This window comes from Lichenostomus cassidix, chromosome 15 (genome assembly GCF_008360975.1).
Source record: "Lichenostomus cassidix isolate B80296 chromosome 15, HeHo_3.0, whole genome shotgun sequence".
Lineage (NCBI taxonomy): Eukaryota > Metazoa > Chordata > Aves > Passeriformes > Meliphagidae > Lichenostomus > Lichenostomus cassidix.
The window spans coordinates 6,884,353-6,912,183 of NC_139496.1; the positions used below are offsets into that span (position 1 = coordinate 6,884,353).

General features: G+C 43.6%; 2 protein-coding genes and 1 long non-coding RNA gene across 4 annotated transcripts; 2 read left to right on the plus strand and 1 right to left on the minus strand.

Moving 5' to 3' along the window:
• The first annotated feature begins 2,183 nt into the window (after positions 1-2,183).
• LOC146430273 (uncharacterized) lies at positions 2,184-6,181 on the plus strand. Its single transcript, XR_014855320.1, has 4 exons — positions 2,184-2,414; positions 4,106-4,207; positions 5,244-5,609; positions 5,910-6,181. It is a non-coding gene; the product is annotated as an uncharacterized LOC146430273 (long non-coding RNA).
• A 5,443-nt stretch (positions 6,182-11,624) lies between these two features.
• On the minus strand, positions 11,625-20,075 carry RANBP1 (RAN binding protein 1). 2 transcript variants are annotated; one of them, XM_085075789.1, is made up of 6 exons: positions 19,933-20,072; positions 18,021-18,157; positions 16,846-17,003; positions 14,922-15,050; positions 12,935-12,997; positions 11,625-12,039 (listed from the first exon to the last, which is right to left on the minus strand). In XM_085075789.1, the coding sequence occupies exons 1-6, from the start codon at positions 19,945-19,947 to the stop codon at positions 11,915-11,917; spliced, it is 627 nt and encodes a 208-aa protein (XP_084931915.1). In that variant the 5' UTR covers positions 19,948-20,072; the 3' UTR covers positions 11,625-11,914. The 2 variants fall into 2 exon arrangements, with proteins under 2 accessions (XP_084931915.1, XP_084931917.1); XM_085075791.1 differs by lacking the exon at positions 11,625-12,039 and adding an exon at positions 12,047-12,750 and having other exon boundaries at positions 19,933-20,075.
• Positions 20,076-20,114: 39 nt separating this feature from the next.
• Positions 20,115-27,106, plus strand: TRMT2A (tRNA methyltransferase 2A). Its single transcript, XM_085075788.1, has 11 exons — positions 20,115-21,105; positions 21,800-21,908; positions 22,391-22,572; positions 23,368-23,482; positions 23,723-23,838; positions 24,373-24,484; positions 24,954-25,076; positions 25,364-25,439; positions 25,941-26,057; positions 26,289-26,385; positions 26,720-27,106. The coding sequence occupies exons 1-11, from the start codon at positions 20,525-20,527 to the stop codon at positions 27,006-27,008; spliced, it is 1,917 nt and encodes a 638-aa protein (XP_084931914.1). The 5' UTR covers positions 20,115-20,524; the 3' UTR covers positions 27,009-27,106.
• The last annotated feature ends 725 nt before the right edge of the window (positions 27,107-27,831 follow it).

Here is a 27,831-nt window from a genome sequence, read left to right on the forward strand (position 1 = left end):
TTCCTGTACCCCCCTCCGCACGCAGCCTTGCCCGGCTGAAGTGAGCCCTTCGCGGCTTTCTCGCCCTAAAGCGCGTTTTAGCTCCGGACAAGCTCTGCTGCTCTCCGGCTGTGCGCAGAAAGCGAGCAAACCAGCGGCTGAGCACACTGCAGCAAGCTTCGTGTCAAAACTCGTTCAAATTACACCAGAATGCTGCTTTTCAGCCACAATGTGCTCACAGTGCTTGTTTCTGCTTCAGCAAGCTCCTGGCAGCGTTTGCACTGAGGGGCATAAGGTGCAGCTAAAAGGAACGAAAAGGAGCTTGCCACGACTTCAGATATGCATATCTGCACGAGATATACTTGTCCCAGAAGGAATCAGGTGAAGAGAAGGCTTTCTTCCAGTACCCCCCTCCGCACGCAGCCTTGCCCGGCTGAAGTGAGCCCTTCGCGGCTTTCTCGCCCTAAAGCGCGTTTTAGCTCCGGACAAGCTCTGCTGCTCTCCGGCTGTGCGCAGAAAGCGAGCAAACCAGCGGCTGAGCACACTGCAGCAGGCTTCGTGTCACAACTCGTTCAAATTTCACCAGAATGCTGCTTTTGAGCCACAATGTGCTCACAATGCTTCTTTCTGCTTCAGCAAGCTCCTGGCAGCGTTTGCACTGAGGGGCATAAGGTGCAGCTAAAAGGAACGAAAAGGAGCTTGCCAAGACTTCAGATATGCATATCTGCCGGAGATAGAGCTGTCCCAGTAAGAAGCAGGTGACGAGAAGGCTTTCTTCCTGTACCCCCCTCCGCACGCAGCCTTTCCAGGGTAGCACTTTTGGCAGGTTTATTTTGCTTTCTTTCCTAATGCCACCTTAGTCCATTATGGCTTTTTTTGATTATTTGTTTTGATTTTTTTTTCATCCTTTTTTTCATCTCAGCTCATTGAGACCATAGAAACTTTCTTTCACCCTGTCTTTAGTTTTGCTTTCTTATTGTTACTAGCTGTTTGAAATATCGTTGCGTTTTATTTTAGCTCTATCTTTGATTATCGCTTTTGGCCCTTTCAGATTCAGAGCCCTCATGCAGGGTTAATGTCAATCCTTTGTGAAATATTTGTCTTTCTTGCTGGATGTGGTTTTGTGCAGCACCTGAATTTTTTCATTGTATTCTAGAAACACTCAGTCGTGTGGGGAGCTCTTCAGTTGTTTTAATGTTGTTTGATTGTAGGGCGAAAGCTCTGAAATGCTTTACCATAGAAGTCACTTGCCACAGAGTTTTTGACTCTGGAATAAAATTTTAACTCATCTGATTTTGAGTATGCTTACTGAAGTAACTTTGCTAAAGGAGTTGGAGGTAATTTTGTGCCTGGGGACACTTAGAAGAAAAACAAAACCATATCCAAACCTCAGCCTTTAGTAATAGCAAGGTGACCTGTGTTTTGTATCTAGCTATTATCCTAGGAGCTGTGGCCGTATAACTCAAGACCAAGGATCAAACAATTCAGTGGTTACTGTGTCTTTTTGAGCCTGCTTTCTGCCTTCTATCAGGCTTATTGAAGAGGTGCTGTAATTAATACTGGCCTGGTCTCAAATCAAATTATCATCTTTAAGAAAAGAGTTCATTTTTAGCCTTTGAGTCCAAAGGACAAAAAAACCCCAAACAAACAAACAAAAAAAGCCCCACAAAGAAACCAACCAAACAAAAAACCCCAAAACCTAAAAACAACAACAAACCGTCCACCCCCAAAAAAAACCCCAAAACAAGAAACACATGAAGAGAAAGTAGGGGGAAGTAGAAGCTTTGTGATTGACTTAAATTTCTCCAGTAGACTGGAAATGGTTGTGTATGTATGCATAAATTACGGAAGGTTTACAGAATTTTTCTTTGAAGTTGTTCTTGGCAGGTAAGTAAAATGACAAGTCTCTAAGAAGAACTGACTTCTTTATTTCTAGAGATCTTGAATTCAAACCAATTACTGCAAATTTTTATTCTTTCTACTTGATGTTTTTCTAGTTGTGTTACCATCTTACTCTGCTGTGTCTGGGAATATTTTGTTGAGGAGGACAACACAAAACCAAAGGGAAAAGGCAGCCATACACAGGGACACATCAGAGTAAGGCAAACATGTTCCATAGCATGTGCCATAGCTGCGAGAGTAGCAGCTGCACATTGTGTACTGCTGCATTGTAGTTTGGGGTCTGAAATTTGAACTGCTTTTCTTCTTAGTCCACGGAATTGCCCTCCTTCCTTTTCTAGTAGTGCAGACTCACAGAGTTTGTTAACTCTTATGTTTTGGTGAAAGCCTAAGAAACCTTTCTACCCAAAACAGGCTCGGGGGTTCTTCTCTTCAGTCCGATGTCAAGAGTCCTAGATATCTTGGAAGATGACTGTATGTGGAGGAATGATGAATATTGCAGACTGGATGGACAAGCTCCTCACAACAAACGACAGGTATTTACAATTTGAAGTATTGTGTTGAAGTCAAATACTACTTGTAAAACATTTGGTTCAACTGATATGTTCTTTTCATGTAGTTAGGCTTCCATGAATGCATTCAACAATCCTGACAGCTCCAAATTTGTCTTCACGTTGAGCACACGAGCAGGAGGTCTTGGAATCAATCTGGCTACTGCTGATGTTGTAATTCTCTAGGATTCAGACTGGAATCCACAAGTAGACCCCAGGCTATGGTAACATTCCAGATGGACATTTTGGTGTTTGTTGGGTGTGGCTAGCACAGGTTTTTCCCATGAGAAATTTTCTTGTGTTTTATAAATAAAGATAAAGTTTGGATGTTGTTGGAACAGTGTCCCAGAACTCGGGCAGTGCAGGCCTGGCCAATCAGGCCTGGGGGAAGGCTTCTGACTGACCAATCTGGGTGACTTTTGAGAACTCTATATATGTGATGAAATCAAAACAATAAAGGTCATTCCTTCTTGCCACTGAGAACTGGTGCCTTCATTACCCTGCTAGCTGCTCAACAGCGACAGTTGGGTTGTTTTTTTTCTTTCCCTCTCACAGAACTTTGCTAGAAACATGTACTTCCAAAAGAAATTGGTGTTTTCCCATTGCAGCACAGGAGTAGGATTTGTGAGACCGATTTTCAGTTCAATTGCAGCCTTCTGCTGTGTGGAGCCATTAGTCCTTAGTCACATTTGGGCTACACAAATTTGTGTTCCCGTTGAGTACACGCATGCAGTGGGAAATGCTGGATGTACGCATGAAAGAAAATAGCTTAGGTGATTCAAAAAAATGAAATCAATCCAGGTTGTTAATCCCAAAAGTAGAACACTTGAAAGCTTTGCTATTGCAGCGAGTGGAGGTGACTGTGTGAAGCTCAGCTTTGATTTCCAATGTTTGTAGAAGTTCAGACTGGGTGACTGGCTTAGGTGGGAAAGAGGCTGGCCAATAGGTATGGTGTCTCTGATGAGGGAAGGCAGCGAACGGTGGTGTTACTGCTGTGGTTCAGAGCTCTTCTCAAGAGAGATTTGATAGGCAATTGCCTCTTTTCTCAGAAAAATTTCTGCTGTAGACTTGCAGTGGAACAACCAGAGGCAAAAGAAGATGATGCAGAGCACAGGTAGGTAGAGCAAGTGAGCTGCAGGCATCTGATCTCAGGAAAAAATCACCTGATGGTGATTACTTTTCAGCATCTTGATGATTTTTGTCTTCCAAGTGATGAGTTGATTTTGACTTTTTTTGATGAATCGGATCTGTTTGGCCGAGAAAATTTCATATGGCAATCACATTCTGATGGAGTTACTCAGTGTGCAGAAAACTTTTCTGGCAGGAAGTCTTTCAAGAATTCTCTGCACAAGAAAGAAACATCTAGAATTTGTGACTGATCTAGATGAGTTGGATTGCTGTGGTGTTTTGGGGTTTTTATCCCATTAACAAGGTTGCAGAGGCCCCAGTCCAGGGCTTCTCCTGCCTGGACTGGGACACAGCTTCCCTGTTTGCATCAGTACTCAAGGCCCACAAGATGTGCAAGTCACATCATTGGATTTCTTGCCACCTTTTTCCCTGGAATGCCCCCAAGCCTTTGGACAAAGCAGCTGCTGAGTTGTACTGCTCTGTACTTGAGGTGAACCTTCAAGGCCAGAGGGATTTTCTTTCTCCTTTTGTCTTTCTTCCTGTGTTAGAGAGAGAAGACAAGGCAGATACTCCCAGGAAGACAAAAGAATTGAAAGAAACCCAACCAAATGATTTCAGCCTCCAGCAAACAAAGACTGCAAGAAATTGAAGTGAGTATGCAGCGGTGGGATGTCAGGAAGATGTGTAAATCTAATTCTTTCTTCAGACGGCTGAGACGAAGAGCTGCATCTCCTGTCGTGATACTCGAGAGGTAGTTTCTAACATCATGTGCCTTCTGCAACTTCAAATGCTGCAGATTGGCCTTTACATGCTGGAAGCAAGCAGTGCAGAAAGCAGCTCTGTAGGTGCAGGTGGGTAAGGCTAGGGAGTCTTTCCCTTCTGACATCATCCTCAAGCCCAGAGGCGTTGGGGCTGACATGGAGCTGGGGGAAGAGATATTGCAACTGCCGTAGGAATGGAAGAGCTTGAATTCTGGAGTTCCTTCCTCCCTTTTTCTCAGGGAAAATGAGCAGCTGTCTTAGTCATGTGCTGGCTTTTGGAATGGGAAGGATGGGAGGTGTTTTGGAGGAGAGAGGGCTCTTGATCAGGTTGGGGATGGTGCTGTGCTCTGTGTCAAATAGTCCTCTGTGCAGCATCAGCGGTGCCAAGACAGAGACGCTGGAGAGCACGTGTGCAGGGAGTAGAGAGAAAAGCATGGGAAAAGTGGGTGCTGAAAGAGGGCAGGGCAATGACCTGTGCACAGCAGAGTCGGGCAAGAAGTGCAGCATCACACCTGAGCCTTCTCACTAGGTTTCACTTCATTTCCTCCTCCTCTGATGCTGCAGTCCTTGAGCTGGGATTCATTGCTTGGTGTGTTCTTGGAAACTTGGAGAAGCTGACTCAAACTTATGTCAATGAGCAGTGGTGAAAGAAGGTTGAGAGCTGTTTGGTTCTGCTCATTGTTGCCAGAGTGCCCCGGTCATGCTCATTTCAGATGATCAGAAAACTCCTAGGCCACTCTACTGTTAAATGTGAAAGTCTCTGCCACTTTCAAAGTCTCTCTCACCTCTCACTTGATGCCTCTCAACATTGGAAGCATTGTCTAGTTGGGACACCGGCAACAATTGCTTCAGGATGTAGCCAAGTTTTTAGGAAATCCCTCCATTGTATGTACCTCATAAGAATGGATTTGCTTCTCTTGTGCAGAGCACCAAAAGCTTCATTCCAAACGAAGACCAACAATGTGGTGCTGCCACCACCGCCAGGCATGACGACTAGTGCACAACGTGCACCAAGCTCTAGCACCACAAGCCAAAAGAGAGCCAGAACGGAGACACTGACGACCTGCCTGCCATGGATAACCCTGCCAGGAACCAGGATCCTTTGTTATCCAAGGACAGGAAAGTGGAAGAACATCACAAGGAACTATCGACGGGCATCAACACTGGCATCCAGGAGACCTGGGGGGAGCTTCCCTGCAAGCCCCGCTGAAGAGCTGTGTGATTCTCTTCAGAAACATCCTCCCAGATAAGGAACCATTTCTGGTTGTAGGCAAGTGCCAAGACAAGATTGGTGGGTGTCAAAAGGTGTGTGGTTCTAAAAACAATGGGTGTTTGTTGCAAAAGAAGAAACAGCAAACCTGTGGCTTTGGCTGCAACCTGGGCCTAAGGTTTTCTAGTTTGCTGACAAACTTGGTGAGCCTTGCAGCTTTGCATTTCCAGGTTCTAAAGTTGGATTCCATGGCTGTTTACTGATGGCTCTGGGTGTGGGCTCTGGCATGTTTTGGGGCTGTGTGTGTTAGGCCAGAGTGTGCACGCTGTAGTAGCTGCCTTCTAACTGCTTGCTTTTCCCCCATCGTTTTCCTGCTTGCAGCCCTCACTGCTCTCCTAGGCACTGAGCAAGGACACCTGCTGCTGAATTCCTCTGTGCCTGGGAAAAGCTGAATGGAGCTAAGCATTGTGAGCTGCCAGCTGAGAAGTCCAGGTTCCATTTCCATTAGGGGAGGGATTGTTGGGGAAGAAGGCAGGAGGGGAGAGCCTGGCGAATAGACTATGCCTAGGACAAATGAACATTTTCTCTTGAAATTTAGGGAAGCCAGGCTTTGGAATTGCTTTATGCATCTCTCTCTGAGCAGCATTCTTCTCTCCGTGGTTTTTCAGGGATCCTCAGGGGATGAGAAGAATCCTTTCCCGGTGACACCTTTCCCACAAGAAGACAAGAAGACAAGAAGACCTCAAGTTTGAACAGGAAGGGTTTGTTTCACAGCCCTGCCTGTAGTTTCTGAAGCCACCAGGCAGAAGTGGCCCTGCAGCTCCCCGACTTTTGCTTCCCTGATCATCAGCACTTCTTTCGGGAGCAAAGAGAGAGGGAGACGTGGGGGAGACCTGCCCAGTCAGGGCAGCACCTGCTGAGTCAGTTGGCTAGAGCTGAGCAGCACTTGACTTTTTGACTCCCTGCTGGGCCTGTGACCTGGATTTGCCAGCAGAATTCCTAGAGTTGCTGCTACTTTTTTATTGTACACTTTAGTCCTTACAAATGTTGTGCTGTCCTGTGTTGCAAGCAGTGGGGAATGCTCACAAGCTGACACCTGCCATCCCACGTGGCCTTTGCAGTGTCATTTTCCATCAAAAACAAAGTTTCGTGACACCCTCTGGGCAAGGGGATGCATTGCCACCATCTATTGGCAAGCTTGCAAAAGAAAAGAAACACCATGTGCCTGGCTGAAGGGCTGCAAGGCCCTACAAATCCTCCCCCTAAGGAGGCAGCTGCTGAAATTCAAAAGGCTTTGCCGGTCCTCTTGGAGCAAAAAGTCACTCCAGTCGTTGACTGTCCTCTGCCACATGTCCCTGTTGGATGAATCCAACCAAAGGTTTTCTCTCTCCCTGCCCTTCTTCCAGGCTTTTTTGCTGAGGAAAAAAACAGCTGAAGTGACCAACACCCTGCCTGACCTTATACACTGCATCAGACACAATTTACAGTGACCCCGACTGGAAGCCAAAGTGCCTTACCTGGCTCTCCGGCATGTAAAGAGTTCAAAGTTCTTTGCTCTTTTGAAGCCTTAGAAACACTTTTGTTCTTTTTTTTTTTTTTTTTTTTAATTGGTCAATGCAATAGATCTGTATGTTATTTTTAGTTTAAATACAGTTGTAAGTGATTTTGGTTCCTTTTAGAAAACTTGGTGGTTTCTTAGAGCAATGCTTTTCTGCCTTGCAAAAGAAGAGATGGAGGGTGGTAGCTGCTTTTCAAATGAAAGTGTGGAGAGAAGGATGGTATCCCAAAGTAAGTGTGCTTACAAGAAAGAATTACCTTCCATATTCCACATCCTTTCATGATACAAGGACAGCTTAGCGAGGTACAGAACTAAAGTTACCCTTTGCCCTGGTTTTGTGGTTGCTCCAGTTGCCTGTGCCTGTGTCGACTCCCATTGCCACATTTCACAACAATCGTTTGGACACTGCCACGAACAAAAGCAATACTCACATGGACGTTCCTCCTGAAGGAGAAAAACAAATCATTCTTCTTGATCAGGTCTGAGTGAGTGGGGCATCTGACACATGCAGGCCTTTCCAAAGCCCGGGCTGCAGAAACCCTCACGGTCAACAAGAATTGACTGATTCTGGCAGTCAACGCTGCCTTCCAGTGTGCCTTGGTTTAACTTCACTCTACAATGGCTTCCTTTCTTGGCCTTAATACATGCATTTCGAGAGCATGGATGAGCAACTCACTTCATGGCTCAATCGAACTTCCAGAAAATCATTTTCAAACCTGGTTTTCACAAACCATGACGTACCTTTTCCTCTTCATTATTTACAAAAAGAGAAAGGAATGTATAAAGAAAGGACACTTGCTTTTACAACTTAGATTTGGATTTATGCGGAGTGTAGTCATTTGAAAAGCTCTACAGAGCCACTGGATCAGCTTGAACAGGAATCTCTTCTGTGACCCTTGTGAGAGACAAGGGGCTTCATCCTTTCATCTACTGAGTATTCAAACTGGGAACTACCACAAATCACACAAAACACAAGAACATGGTGAGCTTAGCAACAGGCAGAAACCTTTTGCCAGAACCTTGGCAGATCTTTCAAACACCGTCAAGAGAAACCAGAATGTTCTCAGCCTAATAATCCAGCAGATTTCTGATAGTGCAATAGTAGAAAAAAGAATCAAATACTTTCAAATCAAAACACCCTCCAGCACCCTCAAAGCACTGGGAGGCTCTGATTATTAGCCTCTGACCATGCAATTTGTCTCGCAAACAACACACCGCACGGATATACACAACCATCTCAATCTCCTTCGGAAATAACCAGGGCCATTTCAGGCCCAGTCCATTTTCACTTCTTACTGAATTCTCCTTCTTCTATCATTCATCTAGAATTTCCTGTGGAATTCCAATCCATAATTGCATTCAAAGACGGCATGAATAGAACACTGAGCTAGTATGCTCAAGTACTCCCAATCAACAAGTCACAGAAAGGTTGGTTTAGCCACATTCCTTCCGTCTTCACTCCCAGGAAAAAGGGATGAGACAGGAGGAAATAGCACTCAAGTTGTGCTGGAAAGAAGGAGATATTTTTCCAGGAAAGAAATGGTTTCAGGCTTTTCCCTCCCCCCACACCCCTGGAACCTAACTGCACTTTGCCCAAGGAGAACAGGAACATCCCAAGGAGACAAGGAAATGCACGGGATTTTCAAAAAACGCAGGCAGTGGGCAGGTTCTGTATCCCATACACTTCCCCATCCATGCCAAGACACACGAGGCTGCAGGAACACGCCGCTTGCCGGGCGGGATTTGGTGTCACCCAGGTGCCTGTCACAGTCCACTTAGAAGCCGACGTGGGATGGTTCGTACCAGCTATGATCTCGGAGTGCAAAAAGAAGAAAAAAGCACAACAGAATTCAACAAGTCAAGGCAATTAAATTTCAGTCCAAACAGGGACTTTATTAATTTAGCCCATAAACAGGCCTGGGCTAGAAAGAGAGAGAGAGGCTAGGAAAGATAGGGAGAAAATGGAAGAAAACGGGTCTTATAGCTAACACCACGGCTATCACCACGGCTCCACAGACATCCAGCATCTCTGAGGGTCCTGTCCAGAAGGCGCTCCTCGGCCTCTGCGTCAATCGATGTCATCTCACTGTGGGGAAGATCTTCGGAATTCAGTTATTCCAGAGCTGTCTTTTATTCAAGTCCACACACCTCGTCCCTTCTTGCAACCCGCCTATGCACCCCCTTCATTCTTTAGGAGATATGCCAAACTATGCTTGGAAGGCCACACATGAAGAGAGAGGAGTATCTGGGACATAGCCGGCTATGGAAGAAGCTCTCTAAAAATATTCCAAATGGATGCCATGTGCAAAGCCTTGGTCACACACCAGCTATAGCAGGCAAAGAACAGTCGCTCCGTACCAGCGCAAGGACAAGCTCTGCTGCTCTCCGGCTGTGCGCAGAAAGCGAGCAAAGCAGCGGCTGAGCACACTGCAGCAGGCTTCGTGTCAAAACTCGTTCAAATTACACCAGAATGCTGCTTTTCAGCCACAATGTGCTCCCAGTGCTTGTTTCTGCTTCAGCAAGCTCCTGGCAGCGTTTGCACTGAGGGGCATAAGGTGCAGCTAAAAGGAACGAAAAGGAGCTTGCCACGACTTCAGATATGCATATCTGCAGGAGATAGAGCTGTCCCAGTAAGAAGCAGGTGAAGAGAAGGCTTTCTTCCAATACCCCCCTCCGCAAGCAGCCTTCCCGGCTGAAGTGAGCCCTTCGCGGCTTTCTCGCCCTAAAGCGCGTTTTAGCTCCGGACAAGCTCTGCTGCTCTCCGGCTGTGCGCAGAAAGCGAGCAAACCAGCGGCTGAGCACACTGCAGAAGGGTTCGTGTCAGAACTCGTTCAAATTTCACCACAATGCTGCTTTTCAGCTGCAATGTGCTCACAATGCTTCTTCCTGCTTCAGCAAGCTCCTGGCAGCGTTTGCACTGAGGGGCATAAGGTGCAGCTAAAAGGAACGAAAAGGAGCTTGCCACGACTTCAGATATGCATATCTGCACGAGATATACTTGTCCCAGAAGGAATCAGGTGAAGAGAAGGCTTTCTTCCAGTACCCCCCTCCGCACGCAGCCTTGCCCGGCTGAAGTGAGCCCTTCGCGGCTTTCTCGCACTGAAGCGCGTTTTAGCTCCGGACAAGCTCTGCTGCTCTCCGGCTGTGTGCAGAAAGCGAGCAAACCAGCGGCTGAGCACACTGCAACGCGGTTCGTTCAGAACGTGTTCAAATTTCACCAGAAATGCTGCTTTTCAGCCACGATGTGCTCAGAATGCTTGTTCGTTCTTCAGCAAGCTCCTGGCAGCATTTGCACTGAGGGGCATAAGGTGCAGCTAAAAGGAACGAAAAGGAGCTTGCCACGACTTCAGATATGCATATCTGAAGAAGATATAGTTGTCCCAGAAGGAAGCAGGTGAAGAGAAGGCTTTCTTCCAGTACCCCCCTCCGCACGCAGCCTTGCCCGGCTGAAGTGAGCCCTTCGCGGCTTTCTCGCACTGAAGCGCGTTTTAGCTCCGGACAAGCTCTGCTGCTCTCCGGCTGTGCGCAGAAAGCGAGCAAACCAGCGGCTGAGCACACTGCAGCAAGCTTCGTTCAGAACGTTTTCAAATTTTACCAGAAATGCTGCTTTTCAGCCACGATGTGCTCACAATGCTTGTTTCTTCTTCAGCAAGTTAATCGTGTTGATTTTATTGCTTACTATAGTTTATTTTCTTACTCTCTAGCACTAATTTGAAATTGAATAAACAAAAAACATTTGCAGGGAAGAGATTTGACCAATTTGCCCATTCTGCTAAGGAGAGTGTCCCTCAAGCATGTACAACATGATTAACTGTTACAAAGTGAATTCCAGACTGCTGCTCTCCAACAGCCTCCCTACCAAGCATCTGAGAAGTTCAAAACTGCTCTAGTTTGTAAAAACAACATGAGCTCCAAAGCCCTGGGAAAAAAGCTTATACATTTTAGACCTATACATTCTTGAGAATACAATATGCTGGCAAGGGGAATCTCACAGGAAGGTACTCAAACAGCTCGGATTCCTTTGCATACACCTCAGCAAAACAGGCTGCTGCTGCTGCCTTCAGTCAGCAAGCAGCACATCATGGAAGATCTGAGACAACAGCAGAAGCTTTCTTCTAGAATCAAGCCTTTGGACTATCAACAAATTTGGGGTGGGGGGGAAGCACAGATTTTGTTTTGTAAGAGGAAAATGCTTCTCAGATTTGACATAATACACTTTGTCCCCCACCTTTCTTCTCACTGTCTGACAGATCATCAACAGTGCACCAGGAATGCTCTTACTGCCTGATTCCAGAAGTCTGCTGTGTTGCAAGAAGTACAGGCACATTCCCTGCTCAGGTACACACAGCAGCAGGTGTGAAAGGTCTGTTACATTATAGTTCAGTAGCCATACAAGAAACACAAATGCAATCCTTATCTTCCCTGCTGGTGAAGTCTGTTAACCTACCCAATCCACAGGAATGATGATATGTAGCTCAATTAAACAAGTGTATTCATAAGCCTTTACAGTATACAGAAAACTCAGTTCTGTCCCCTGATGCTGTTTTCAAGTTTGTTTTATTCACTCTTTTGGATGACTATAAATAAGTGTTTCCACTATGGAAAAGAAAGTTAGCACAGTACATTTTCATGACTGGGGAATGGATTTTTCTGAAGACACCTTCCAAAGGGCAAAAGCTTAGAAAAAACAATGTGAATGTTGAATTCAGTTCCATATAAAGTCCCTTGTAAAAATTAAAAAAAAAAAATAGCCAACCAAAAAAACCCAAAAAAAGGAAAAGAAAAAAAAGAAAAAAGTAAAGACAAAACTGCAAGGCCCAGGATGATTTTATTGCTTTTCTTCAGTTTTTTCCTTGGTCTCTTTCTTCTCAGATTCTCTGCTCTCTTCCTTTACAGAAAGCTCTTCTAGTTTTTCAGCAACTTTATCAGCACTATCATTTTTTTCTGTGCCTGCTAAAAGATTGATTAGGAAAAGTGTTACATACAGGCAGTAATGGATTATTCTGTTAGAAAGAGTAAAGAAGTAGAGGGTAAGGGGTGTGGGAGAGACAGCTGGTATTGGACAAAAATAAAGACATTCTTCACTGACCACTGGAGTGACTCATTCCATTTTTCTTCCTCTGGTAATTACTTCAGATGTCAGAATTCAAGAAACACCACTCGTGTAAGTTAATCACTACATGAAGGCTTAATCACAGAGACTGAGGAATATGTAACATCTGGTCAGCTGTGCTGCTACCAATAAAGTGTCCAGACAAGTCCTTAGCTTCTTGTCATCTTAACCAAAAGTGCCAAGTCAAGTTCCCCACTTTGAAACTCCAATTTAGGTATCTTGAAGAACGTTGACTGCAGAGCCCTGGCAGTCTGTACTTAAGAAAGATGGAAGTGTTTATTTGATATGGTGAGATACCTTGGCTAAAAGGCAATTCTACAGGGTGGTGCAGAAATCTATTAGAAATTTGTGAACAACTTCATTAACCATAAGAATAATAAAAAACATTAAATATTATACTTGCATGATTATACATCTGTGAAATTTGGGAAAGGAACCTGGAAGCACTGTGGCAGCAGAGTTCACCATTCATTTGTGTACTATAAGCCATAAATACTTCCTTGGTAGCCTTTCCACAGCGGGGATGTCCCAACAGCAACTGTAACAGCCTTCTACAGGAAAGAAGGCCATCGTCACTCCTGTGAGCTCTTACTCTCGCAGACAGAAAAGCACCTGAACTGAAGGCAGCAGTTCAGCACAGAGTGAGTCTGCTGGAACATGGCACTCCAGGGCACTGTAACCACTCACACAGCTTGGAAATGTGGCATCGAGTTACACTGAGGCTTTCATTCTTACCTTTCTTTACTTTGCCTACTTCATTCCTGCATTCTTCAAATTTTGCCTTGAATTTCTGTGCATCTGTTTCAGTGAAAAAAAAATATTTTTTCATTACTTTTACCGCCTTGCAACATTGAATACTTCTAATCTTGGAGAAAGATACTTGAGGAGAAGCTTTATGTAAACAAAATTTGTAGGGACTTATGAAGTAATCTAGTAAATCATACACGATGCAAAATTCTTCAATAAAATCCCTGTGCAAAAGCAATTTATCATCTTCAGCAAGTTTACTAAAGCAGCTTATTTTGCAAAATATTCAAAATGTAATGCCAGCAGGAGCTCTTTTGTAGTTATTGCAACTCCCAGCTGTCTGTAGCCTAAAGGAATAGGAATATGATGTCAGAGACTGCTAATACAACTATCTGTATGCAAAAGACTGAAGATTAGCTTTGAACTACCATCTTTGCCAGCTATGTTATACCCCAAGAGCCTTGTAAACCTGACCACAACTGGGCTTCTCAGCATCAGCAAAAGAAGATAATGCCTGTTTCACCAGTACAGCATTCAGATTCTGTACCCAAGGGCTGTTCCTCACTACAAGAGCCAACAATGCATAATCTTCATTACGTTTTGGTCTAAGCCACCACTTGGTTCAACAACCATTCCAAGCAGCTGATTGAATTCCAATGATGTTTCTATACAAGTAATACATGCAACGAGAGACTGGGCAAGGTGCTTCCTGACATCACAACGATCAAGGTGGTATTAGCCTGGTGTCCCAGGCAGGTCTGGCTGACCACAGGAGGTCACTGTTGCCCCACAGGAATTCTGAAGGCATTTTGTTAACTAGTCCAGGAAGTGTTTGTATCGATTCCTTTTCAAGCATCTCAAACAGGAGAGACACCTGAAGGACAAACTTATGGTTATGACTACAGCTCACCCGTCATCTGCTTAGTCAGTACTGCAAAGGGCAAACAGGAAAAAGGACAACTCCCTCAAGACAGAACATTCAATAAGCTGAACAGCCTTTACCAGAAAGAGGGAAAGAGTTTTCAGAGATGAGCAAATAGTTAGCCTTTAATTTCCTATTTGATTATGAAGCAATCTCTCAAGTAGATGGATCAGAAAGGTTTGTTTGGCTAAACAGTATCACAGTGGAGACTTAAGGCAAAGGAAAAAGGCAAGATACACTAAGTTCTTCCCAAATGTAGTCAAATCCATCAAGTTTTAACATATACAACCACTTCATCATCCTCCCAGCATGTAGGGAGAAAAGGAGGCTAACACACTAAACTTGTGTGGCAAATTGTAAAGCAAGAAATGTAACACTTTTCATTTTGCTTCTTTAAAAAAAGTCCCAAACCAACAACAAAACAACATAAATCCCTTCTGCTCTCAAACACTTTTTTGATTTAATCCTAGCTGATCTGTAACTGGAGTTACTGTTCTAGTACTCAAGTGTAGTCACTCCAAAAAAACCCACCAACTAGTATGATGGGTCTGACTAGCACTTTTCACTGAGGGCTCCATTTAATCAAAACAAAAGATACTACATACTTCATTAAAAAGAAAAACCAACTCAGGTGTTCTGCTAATGCAGATGGACCAGAAATATCAGGACAGGATTTCCTTGTTTCTAATGCAAAAATCTAATCTTAACTACAATGGAGCACCTGAATTAAATGAAAGTAAGCTGCATGTGAATCTCGTAACTGCCTTTTAGTTTTATTCTAATTGGCATTGCACTTACATAAAATAGCTTAGGTTAAAGAAAGTGCCTAGGGCAGAAAATGTACAAATACTTCTGCAGACCTAGTTATTACAGTGTTAGTCAATAGATATGGTTAAGTGATTAACAGACTTCTCTCAGATAAAGAATTAATTAGCTAACTAACTACCATGCAGCAGTGAGATACAGCATGTCTCCAACAACGGTTTAGAGCAGTGTTTAGACAAGCAGGGTAACAGTTTACAATCTATGTAATTACAGTGCCAGTCCACTCACTCTCTGCGTTTAGAAATCGGATTGCCAGCAGTTCGGGCTTGGGGCATTCATCTGCAAAGTCAGCGTGTGTATTCCACACCCATGCCCTGTCGCTCCCAGCATTAGGCTTCAGCTCCATCAAGGGTGTGACTGAAAGGAAAGCATTAAAAGATGTACAGAGCACAACAGTAAATGTTTTCCACACCGGCCTCCATCGATCTGTGACAACAGGCTGCCATGGTTTTGTAAAGCACTTTACACAGAATTACTCTGAGATAAATACAAGACAATGGTGCCCATATATATTCTTCCTTATATTGACAAATAAAAGGATGCAAGACCATTACTGTGTGAGAGGATGCTGGATTCACTACTATTAGGAAACAGAGATGCATTTAAATTTTTGTTTAAAACAGATGACTGTGATACTAAGAGATGCAGCTGTTGTCAGAATGTCACTGAGCACAGCTCTGAAGTACAGGCAAATGATTACAGAGGAAAAGGCATCCAGACAGACAAACAACATTCATTTTCTTCTGCACACTAAAACTACTACCAAAAATTAATTTTAAAAAGCACTATTTCTTCAATTAGTCATCAAGTTAATTATCTCTCCCACCAGTTTAAAACTGTACTACACGATATTACAGAATTCTTCAGTGCTGCAGAATGTATTTTTTATTCCCCCCTAGTAAATGGGGCCCTTTTCCTACATGACACTGCAATTACTTCACCTGACTGACTGGAGAAGTTGAAATGTTGCTTCTCACAGTACCTTAAGACTTTGAACATTACAGGCATGCAAAGTGCAAGCAGGGCTTTTTTTCTCCTTGGGTCCTGTTTAGTTCAGGAGAAAACTGAAGAGTCTACTCCCTTCCTTGCATTTTTAAAATCTAGAGATCAAAATACATTTTGCTCCATTTAGTGCTTTGCAAAAATGAGGAGAGTCCTTTTGTCTGACTGTGAGTCAGCATAAATTCAATAAACAAATCTATATTGAGAGAAGTTTTTCTAGGAAAAAAAAACCTACACAACTTTTGACATGAATACTATAAATTAATCAATTCTTTTTTGCATATGCGCAATATTGATTTTCTCAAACAAAAGGTTTATTCCTGCTGGTTGGTGACTACACTGCTTTCATATCTGCCATTTCATTTACTAAACACCTTTGTCTTCTGAACAGTCTGATTTCTGAAGAGATCTATCTACCCAAGAAAACAAGCATTACTGAGGTTTGCATTAAGCTAGTTCTTATTTAAAGTTATTGAAATGTAGTTTAACTCCACAGAACACTATATACTCCCCATATAAAAATCTGAGTTCCACCACAGCAACCAAAGCATCAACAAATTAGTCTACTTGTTGCAAGTTGTGCTGACTTACAAGTCTGTCTTGCTCTTCCATGTATTTTATTCAAAGAGGATTCTTTTTTGAATGAGTCAGCCCAATAAAACACATTCACTTCAGTTTATTTCACAAGCAGAGGAAGGCAGACATAGATTAGCTTAGCACCTCAGTCTCTGTTTTCTCATGGTTAAGGGATTGGTTCTAGCAATTCAAATATTTAGCTCAAAGTAGTAAATTATTACATCATGTTTTTTCTCACGCTTTTACAAAAGCAAGCCAGCATACATTAAATTCTTATCCCAAAGAGTATTAAAGCCTACATTTTCTACACTCTATTAATCTTTAAAATAAACCACACTGGAAGCAATCACATAATGCCTGTCTATCACAGCTAAATTTTAAAGTGACTTTAGTTAGTCTTAGAGCACTATCAGACTCTGAAGGAAAAAACCTCCAGCTTCCTCCCGTTAATAAAAAGAACCCCTCATGGTTTTTGATGCCTGAAGCCTTATATGAAGAGCAAGACACGACCATACTTAAATTCCATAAGCTTATTTTTTTCAATCAAGAACAAGTATAGCAATGTGTAACATACTGTAATGGTTTGCACAGATTTTTAGGGTTTTATCCCTCCGCATGAGGAGGCGAATTGTTCCCTTCTCCTTGTGTTTCAGGAGTTTCACATCACCAGTTCCTCGTTCTTTCCATTCTGGAAGGTCATTCTCAGATGCAAACCGGAACAGCTTTGCTCGCCTTGGAGAACAGAAAATTTAATTAGCCTGCATGCAAAAAAACATTTTTATTAAAACACCCCACCTGACTGAACAGCATAATTGTTTTTAAAAGCCACACACAAGAAGAAAACAATTCCTTTTATAAGATTCCCTGTTCTACTTCAACATACGCATTTAGAAACTGCTATGACAAGTTAAGATCTAACAATAAAATATTAGGAATTATATAATAACAACACTAAAATTCAACAGGTTCCAGATGCTCTTAGGGGATGATAAACTTATCTGGTGTAAGCAACCTTTTAAATTCAGGTAGCTAATTAACATATAGCCAGAGTTCACCATACTACCTGTCAGAAACTGACCATCACTTTAGTTATTACCAGACTCTGTGTAAGAAGAACTCAAATCTCTCTTCCAGATGAGCAATACCATTCTGAGATTAAGTAAAAGCAGAATTTTTTAAACCTATTTAAAGCAAGCACACCAGGTATCAAATTAAAAACACTTCTTAAGCCTTAAGGCTACATTTTTCTTCAGGCAGATCAATCTACCGTGATCTGACAATAAGCATAATCTAAGGATAAAACAATGTTGAAGACAACAGACAGGAACTGCCACAAATGCCCCAATACCATACTGCATATATGGCTTTTATTATTTCAGTACCTTGTACATCACCCTTTACCCAGGGATGCATGGCAGCAACACCATATACATCTCATTTCTTTTCTCCCAAGATACTTGTTCTACACTCTGTGATCACAATTTCAATAATTATTACCTAAATTGTTATTTTATGCTAAACAATGCTAAAGCCAGATTTGTACTATCAACTCCCTTCTGTGGTTCCAGTCTTCATTTTCTTGGGGCATTATCAATCATCCCCCCTCAATCTCTGCCATCACAGTGAAACCAATCAAGTTAGATTGCCACTTTGTACAGAGATTGCTAACAAGTTATGCAGCTTTTTATAAACATTGTCAAGTTTAAGCCTAATGAACATCCAGATAACAGAGAGAAATATTTTACTTACATCTTAAAGAGTTCTTCCTCATCCTCTTCCAGAGTTTTTATTTCTTGCTCTGGAAGGGAAACTATGGGTTCAAACTGAGGATCATGGTTAGCATCATCTGCATTTTCAGTAGAAGTATCATGCTCCTCATGTGCTTCCTGAGGAGAAAAAAGAAGACAAAATTGCTATGTATCCAAACCCCAAAGTACTCATATCTGTGTTTAAAATTAAAACATTTATGACTTTTCAGTAACTACATCTTAGTAACTCTGTAACAGTACATAAAAATGATTATAGCTGAAAACAAATGACTTCTAAGTCAACATACAGTTACACTAAGAAACAAAAGGTGCTCATGCAGTGCTAGATGTTTTAATCCTACCACTCACTAACTGTGCAGAGGCTTGGCCTTGGAGCAATAGCTCTTGGTTATGGAAAAATCATTTCTTTAACAATTTTTCCTATGTAATGTGTTTTATGCTATTAAAGCCCTACTAGCTCTTAGTGCCTAATGACACATTGTTAATGGGATAAATAGAAAAAAACCCACACAACATCAAAGCAACCACCTAACCCAGGTTAAGGGACACACTCATTCCCAAACTCATCATTCTGTTTTATGGATTAGAATCACCCAGGCAACACAGTCAAAGGTATTTTGAGGAACAGCTGTAATGCTCATAAAATAACTTAGGTTTCTTGCTTTAAGACTCAAGGAGCTTTAGGTTACAGATAAATGGCCAAAATAACACTTCTTATTTAAGTTCTTTGTGAATCTGTCAGAGATTAAGAATGGTTTTTACAATGTGAATAGCAGGTAAACGATAAACATCTAGCACTTCATACATATGGACTGCTAAGAAGCACTCAGCATACAAGCCTAGAAGGGAGATTTAGATGCAAGTTTAGCAAAGCCACAAAACAGCTATCTCAGGTCAAGGGAACTGATTTGGGTTTAGGTTTTTTTTGTTGCTGCTGGAGTAACAGAGAGGAAAAACAGTCTATACATCGAAGACCTTTAAATAGTAATTAACTCTACAAATGGAAGAGCCCACTCTTACAGGCTCTATTCACAACGTCCTTTCCAGAGCAGATATACACCATGTGTGCATAAACCAACTGAAATAAAGCAGTCTACTTTAACAGAATAGTAAACAAAAGAAAAAAAAAGAGGAGGAGAGGGAAAATTAGGTTAAAAATGTTGCAAAATAAAATCTAATTGTAGCAACAACGTCACACAAGCTATCGCTAGTTTTATGTTCACAGGTTCCAGCATGGGGGAAAAAAGCGAGAAAGGCGTTACATCACATGTGTTTCCAAAAAACAGGAAAAGAAATGTTAGCCAAACTTTTATACATTGTCTCCTCCTGTGCAAGTAGCACATCCCGCCTGGTAATTCACCATGCGTTCTACGGCTGAGCAATTAACGACACAGACCATGAGCAATGCACACTCCACAGCAGCCACATGCGAGAAGGCGGCTCCCGTTATCACGATACGCTGCCGCCCCGCCGCGATAGAAAGCACGTGGGGAACGCTGTGGGGAATGCACGAGGGCTGCGGGCAGAGGGCCCGGGGGAGGGGCGGACAGAGAGGAGGAGAAGAAAGGAGGGAAACGGGGAGAAGGACCACCCGACAGAGCCCGGCTCGCTGGGGCTCCTCAGCAGGGAACTGCCGGGGCGGGTGGAGGGGCCCGAGCGGCCACACGTGCACCGAGCGGCCGCAAACCCCCGGCGGCAAACCCCCGGCCCCGCGGGCACGGCCGCTCCAGCCCCGGCGAGGCCCAACGTCCGTTCACCCCGGGCCCTGCCCGACCTCGGCTCCCCCCGCCCGCCTCAGCCCCCCACCCGGGCCCCACCTGTTTCCGTTACTCTCCCGCCCCGGCCCCGCCGCCGCCCTGTCCCCCCGCCGCTCCCGGCCGGCCGCCCCTCACCGCGGTGTCCGCCATGGCCCGCTCGCCGCGCTCCGCTCGCCGCTTCCTGCCGCGCGCCCCGCCCGCCTTTACCTCATTCCCGCAGCCCGCGCCGCGCCGCCGCGAGGCACGATGGGAAACGCCCGCTCCCCCTCAGCGCCGCGCTCTCGCCCCGCCCCCGGCAGAGCGCCGCCCGCCCGGCCCCGGCACGCCGCTCCCCGCACGGGCCCCTGGAGCCGGTACCGGTACCGGTACCGGCCCCGTCACCGGCCCCGGTATCGCCCGCCAGCGCGGCCCCTCCCGCCCCCGAGAAGCGTTTCTTTTATCCCGTTTCCCGGGCACTTTTCCCATCACCCCCCGCGCCATGGCCGTGCCCGCGCGCGTCCCGGCCCAAGATGGCGGCCGCGTGAGGGCAGGGGCGATGAGTGAGCTGCTGCTGCTTTTATCACGCTCAAGGGCCGCAGGTGCTCCCGGGCGCGGGGCGCGGCAGCGCTGAGGGACAGCGCCTGAAAAACAACCGGATCGTCCCTCTGCCGTCGTTCTCCTCGCAGCGGCCCGTGACGGCGCGGCTCCGGCTCGGGAGGTGCGCGGGTGGCTGAGGGCTGGCGGGACCATGGCGGAGGGACGCGAGCGCTGCGATCCTGACCGCGACGCGGCTGCTGTGGCCGAGGCTGGAGATGGAGCCGGGCCGGACAGCCAGGCCGGGGAAGACCCCGCGGAGAGCCCCGACGTGTACAGATACATTAAGGGAGACTTGTTCACCTCCGAGATCTATAAAGTAGAGATCCAGAACCTGCCCAAATACATCGGGTTTAACGACGTGAAAAAGTTCCTCGCCAAGTACGGGCTCAATCCTCACAAGATCAAACTCTTCGGGAAGCAGACGTTCGCCTTCGTGACGTTCAAGAGCGAGGAGGAGCGGGACAAGGCCATGCGGGTGCTGCACGGCGCGCTCTGGAAAAATCGCCACCTCAGCGTGCGCCTGGCCAAGCCCAAAGCCGACCCCATCGCCAAGAAAAGGAAGCAAGAAGAGGATTCGGAGCAGGGAGAGGCGAAGCGTCCGGCTCCCTGCGGAGAGGAGCCTTTAAGCAAGCGGATCGCGGATGTGGTGACCCCGCTGTGGAACGTGCCCTACGAGGAGCAGCTGGCCCAAAAGAAGCAGGAGTGCGAGCAAGTGCTGCAGAAGCTGACAAAGTAATTCTTGTTTGTAACGTAATGTGTACAAGGCTTGAGCTTATGATGGGATATAGATAAATTCGCACCAATTGATACCTCTAAACTGAAGTGAGTTAGAGGTAGGTCAAAATTCAGGTCCCCTGTCAAAGTAATTACAAGATAGTCCTGTGATGCTACAGCCTAAAAGTTGTTCCGTATGACAAAACTTGCTATTGATGTTCTTGATCACCTTCAAAAGATTGCTAAATGATGGGGAATTGGTTTTAAAATCTGTTGTTCCATAAACAGAAGGATGTTTGTGCCCTTTAAAAAATGGCATTTTCAAATGGTGTAAGAGAGAATGAATCTGTAGAGGTGGCAAATTACTACTAGTACTGTCTCTTTTAAAATCCCCTCAAAATTTTATGCCTGGTCTTTGTAGATCCAAGTATCACTTCTGTCTTTTGCCTTGGATAAAACTGGCATTCTTTATCATGCATGGGTACATTGATAAATTCAGTACATAACTCTATAACTACATTTAACCCTTTTCAGGTTACAGCTCTTACAAGGTTGGAGAGGGTTTACCTGTTAAAAAATGCTGGAAGAAACACCCTTCCATGTGATAATCTGATGTGGTTTTGTGCCCTATACAAGAAAGAAGTGTTGTGCAACTCTTGACCTCAAATTTGCTAAATGTGTGCTTTATACTTTTTGTTTCTGATTTGGGCAGAGAAATAGGAAATAACAACAGAGCTTTATTACCCTGGTTGTTCCTGCAGAAGCAGAAGTATAATAAATTATGTTGCCCAGTGGAGGGAGTGAAAGCATCACCCTTACAGGTAATGTAATCTCAGGTAAAGTGTGGGACAGGGTTAATGAGCTGAGGGTTATGTTCACTATTTGGTCTTGAGAGACTGTGGACAAACTGAGTATTCGACTTCATCTTGTAATAAATGATGAATTTTAGATGTTGTTGCCTTTCATGTAAATGCTCTGTGGCAATACTTGCAGGAAGTAGAAAAATTGGTAACTGGATATTCTGAGTTTGAAATGAATATGCTGTCCCTGCAAGCCTATGTTGTAAGCTAATACATTCCTCAACAGGGGCAATATTTTGCTTTTTAAATAAGATTTACTAATACTTTTTCATTATTACTCTTGGTTCACACACATCAAAATCCATGAGTATCTTCCATATGAGCTTAATGTCCTGTTTCCATTTTCAAATGCATTTAACCACATGGGATTTGTTTCAGGAGAAACTTGGCATGTACAAATAAATGCTGTGTAAATATCTTACATCACTTTATTTTAAATCTAGACTGAATATCGCAACAAATGTGAGTTCTTGATTGGGATTGGTGTAAATCAAGAAGACAAAACTGTGGGTTGTCGTCTTGGCAAATATAAGGGTGGTACATGTGCTGTAGTGGAGCCATTTGATACTGTTCACATTCCTGCTATTGCCAAAAAAGTAGTAAAAGCTTTCCAAGACTACATAAGGTGAGCATAAGTAAAATGAGTTCTCCATAAAGGTTTTGATATCTTAATCAAAAATATTTACAAATTTACTTAGTGTTTGTTCTGAGCTTTAAGACAAGATATACCAGTCTCAAATTTTAATGATTCTTTGTTTCCACCTTGTGCCTGGATCATGGGCTGTTTTTCCCTTGCTCCAGCTCAGCTGCTCAGAGGTGGGGGGACAGGTACCAGCTGAACACAGCTTTATTGCAAGCAATGGGATGTGTAAGTCTACAGTAAAAAGTGTGTGCTACTCAGGAGCTTCTTCCACTAACTGTAAAGAAATACTCAGAAAAACACTTGAAAGGAGGAATTGAAAAACTAAGGTCCATTGCTTCCTTGGATGAGAGGAATCATCCTACAGCAACGAATAAACCAAAAGTTGTACATTTAAGCTTAAGTACTTCTTTAGAAAAATTAAAAAGCAGTTAAATCCTCAAAAATGGAAACGTCAGAAGAATCATGAAGATAGAAGATCTGAACTTGATATGAAGCAGAGAAGCTAATGAAAGCATTATGAAAAATTATGTCATTCTCTGCAGTGTGAAGCTGCCTCTTGCCTCTCTAATTTTGCATGGGTTAAAATGGGAAGGAGGATTTTGAGAAGAAGGGACAGGTTTTGCTTTGGGAGATACTATCCATCAGTCTTTCTTCGTTGGGATGTGGAAGTCATTTTTTTCTTGACAAATCAATGTAGCCTTTTGTCTCAATAAATTGTTTAATGTTATGCAAAAAAATAATTCTCTGCATAAGTAACTGAGCTTCTGCAAATTGCAGGTCAACTCCTTACTCCGTGTACAGCCCTGAAACCTACGAAGGTCACTGGAAACAGCTCACGGTCCGGACCAGCCGCAACGGCCACATCATGGCAATTGCTTATTTCAATCCTCAGGTATTTCATTTGATATGTCATGTGCAGCTGCAGTTCTCAGCTTTAGAACTACTTAAATTGGATTTTATGAACTGTGCATACAAGAGAAAGAGAAAAATTCCTTGGTGGAGTTTACCTTGCATCACTACTCTGTTTCTATTTAGACTGATCTGATACATGGAAATTAACAAGGCATACACTAAATTATATCTTGAAGATACTAAAATTATTATTCTCCCTTCTTTCAAATGAAACCTTTAGAAATTGAGTAAAGAAGAGCTAGCTGACCTGAAAATCTCTCTGGCAAAATACTTCACCGAAGGGCTGGGAAAGAGCAGTGGTGTTACTTCTCTGTACTTTGTGGAGGAAGGACAGAGGTGAGGGTGTTGACTTTGCTTTGGGGGATTTTGGTGGTGGCTGGGTTTTTGGTGTTTGCAAAAAAACCAGTTAGCACTTTCACAGCATTGTTCTGTCTGCTTCATAGAAGTAGCGGCAGCGTTACTAATTTGTTATTTACCTTTTCCACAAGAGGCTCCTGAAATTTTCTATTCTCTGGATAAAGGCAGCTAGAGTTTCAGTGGGTGAACCCACTAGTCATTGCTGACTGTCAAGCTGTAGAAGTGTTTACTGCAGTAGATAAATGTTTATTATTATCAAGTAACTTCTGCTTCCTTTCTTCCCTGTTTATGTGCATTTTTTAATCTCCCCATCCTCCACAGAGCACAAGGCTCACACCGTCTTCATCTAGAGATGGTGTAGGTCCTTGCACACTGTGAGACATAAATGGCCAAAGAGTCTCTAAGAGCAGATGATGAATGGGATGTAGCACTACAATTTTTAGGATGACCACAGCTTTGGTAAAGATTGTAACTAACATGTTTGTTGTCTCCCCATTCCTCCCCTACCCCCAGGAAATCCCCCAATTTGGAAGACTTGCCTTTGGAGCATGTGGCTGGTGATAAATACATATACGAAGAACTCCTTGGCCTAAAATTTAGAATTTCTCCTCATGCATTTTTTCAAGTAAGTAAGGATGATGGAAGCTGCTCCTTTAACTGGATTTGCATGAATGCCCTTGAGCTTGACTAATGCTGTGGAACAAGATGTTACATACCTAGAGATTTAACCTTTTATGTGTTAGGTGTGATTTAATACCAGTAAGTATTATGTTTGGCTGTAAAAGCAGTGAATGACTGTAAACTTGATGAAAGCACATTGAAGACAACTTTTTCTATTTGCTAGTTCATTATCATTTTCCTCCTATTTCATGGCAGCTTTTTTGTAACACAACATGGAATAATACAGTTCAGGGGTCGTGTAGTACTAATTTTTGTTTGCTTTTCCAAAACTTATTTCTGCCCTTCCAACACTTTGTGGTTTTAACTTACAGTGATTTGTTTTTTAGAAACAAGAAAAAATACTTTAGTAAGACTCATTAAAACATATTTACTATTTATGAAGAAGTAGATCTATTGGGAACTTAATTTCCCAGGTGAACACACAAGCTGCAGAAGTTCTGTACACTGCCATCGGGGAGTGGGCACAGCTGAGCCAAGAGAGCACTGTGCTGGACATCTGTTGTGGGACAGGAACCATTGGGATTTCTTTGGCAAAGGTGAGCAATTCCTCTTCCGGGACAGAAGCTACTTTATACCTAATTTTAATTGTGGCTACAAGCAAAGGAAACACCTAAGGTATGTGAAATGCAACAGATTATATCTTAATTTTTTGAACTGATTTCTAATTAGACTGCTTGCAGCTGCTTTACCACATCATTATGAAAGCTCAACCTTGTGTTGAGCAGCCTAGGTACCCAAGTCCCTGTTAATTGCTGATGCTATGAATAATGGTTAAATTCACACATATATACCACAAAGAGATCTTTTTCCTTTGATTCTACAGAAAGTGAAGAAGGTAATTGGAATTGAGCTCTGCCAAGAAGCTGTGCAGGATGCCAAGGCAAATGCCCAGATTAATGGTGAGTTAAGCTGAAATGCTAAGGCCTTTGTTTGTAAAGGAGTAGTTGCACAGCCTGTTCTGTACCTTATCTAAGTAGCTTGGAATTACATGTTGTTGATAGTGATCTTGTCCAGTTTAAACACTTAATCGCTCTTGAAAACAAATACCTCTATAGCCTACGAGATCAATTTTCCAGTTGAAGGATTGGTTTGGTTTTTTTTTTCTTGAAAAACATTTATTTCAGTGTAAAAGTGAAAGTGTAGTTACCCTCCTAGAGAAGACATTAACATAGCAAGTTTGTGGGGGGTTTTGCTATAGTCCAGATAATGGAAGATGCTCAAAGTACTGTTGTTTAAATGATCTGAAGTTAACAGTAATTGTTTAAATTACACTGATTTCAGGGTAGACTAAACATTTTGTAGTTTCTGAGACATTTGAACTTAGTAATATCTAAGGTGAAGAACTGAAAGATGCTTTGACTAGACAAATACTCTGATAACAGCTTTTCTTTTTCTTATAGAACTGTATAATATTGAATTTTATTGTGGGAAGGCAGAAGATATTGTTCCTTCCCTAATGAACAGTTTAGCTCCTCAGAACCTGATCACAATTGTAGATCCGCCGCGAGCAGGGCTGCGTAAGTTCACCAATTAAGGTTTAAGTCTGTTGTCTTAATGGGTGTTGGGTGGCAAACCTAAGAAAACACCATTGGGATGAATTAAGTGGGAGGCTTCAGGTATAGCTTGAAGCTATACCTGAAGCACATTGCAGCAGTTTTGTTCATGCTGGAGTATAACCTAGCATTTTTCTGTGAGGCTCGTGCTGCACACAGAACCACTGAACATCTGTCTCGGTTTTGATCATCTAGATTCCAAGGTAATTCTTGCCCTTAGAAGAGCTGAACATCTGAAGAAGCTCATCTATGTCTCCTGTAATCCCAGAGCAGCAATGAATAACTTTGTGGAGTGAGTGTTTCTTGCATTAAGTTGACTTAATAAATGTGGTAAGAAGAAAAATATTTGTTTTTTGAGGAGGGGGGACCATTGCTGGATTTTTTTTTGTAAGCCATGTTCCTTGAGGCTTACCTTTCACCAGAAACTGCTGGGAGCTGCTGCCACTGGCTTGGAATGATATTGCCCAATACACAACTCATAATGGAAATACTGGGGGTAGTGAATAACCCTATCATGAAATTGAGGCTTGGGGAAGAAAAACCCCTCTGAGAAGAGTAGCAGTGATGATCAGAGTACAAAAAGATTAATACATTTCATCCTCTCCTTCTTTCCCTTTCCTGTCAAGCCTGTGCCGGGCCCCTTCCAACAGGGTGAAAGGAGCCTCTTTCCGCCCCGTTCGAGCCATGGCTGTGGATCTGTTCCCTCAGACCAGGCACTGTGAGTTACTCATCTTCTTTGAGAGAGTGGAATACGCCAACGGCAGCTCTGCGGCAGCAGCAGTCCCTGTGAGTGAGATCACCACAGCAGCATGTGGCACTGAGGGTGTGGATGGCATCAGCCCATTGGACAGGAATGGCAGCCAGGCAGCTGCTGGCCCAGGGGACACTGCAGTCCAAGAGATGGGGTCACCTTAACTCCTGAAAGACTTTGCAGAAACTACTTTTGCTTATTAACTGCATCAGTAGCATCCCTTCTGTAACATCCAGGTAATAAATCTCTGTACAACAGAGTAGTTCCGAGGTTTCCAAGTTATTTCATCATGCTAATTTGAATTAAATTTCATTAACACAGAATTGCAGAAGGGTTTGTGTTGGAAGGGACCTTGATGATTATTTCACAGCCACCCCTCTGCCATGGGCAGGGACACCTTACACTCAACCAGGTTGTTCAGAACCACATCAAACCTGGTCTTGAACACTTCCAGGGACAGGATATTACATACTATTGGGCCAAATCCTGCTTTTCTCCTCCTGCCTATATACAGATACACATATAGACACAGTTCCCAGAGCAGGTCATCGTGTTACAGGGACCTGGACCTGTCAGTACCTCATTCAGCTCTGCCCCCTATCCAAGCTGTGCCGTGTTTTTTTAGTAAGCAAGTAAAGAAGTAGCAACCTTAACCCTTCCATAAATCCTTTACTTGCTGAATCTTCACTAGGAAGTAACAAATTCAGTTTAATGAAGGCAGTCCAATTCTCAGACTATAGCATCACGGACAAGACAATAAAGGCTTTAAGTTTCCTAAAACACACTACAAAAGCTGAGGTGACTTTGCTTGAGCCAGGCCCTCACCACTAAAAACTGACAGCCAGAAATTAACTGTACAGACACCAGCACCTTACACTGCACATCTACTGGGGGTGAAGACAAACCTGGCTGAGACTTGCACCCTTGCACAAGGTGCTCACCAGTTAGGATTCACACTGCAGGCAGATGCTCAGCAGCTATCATTAA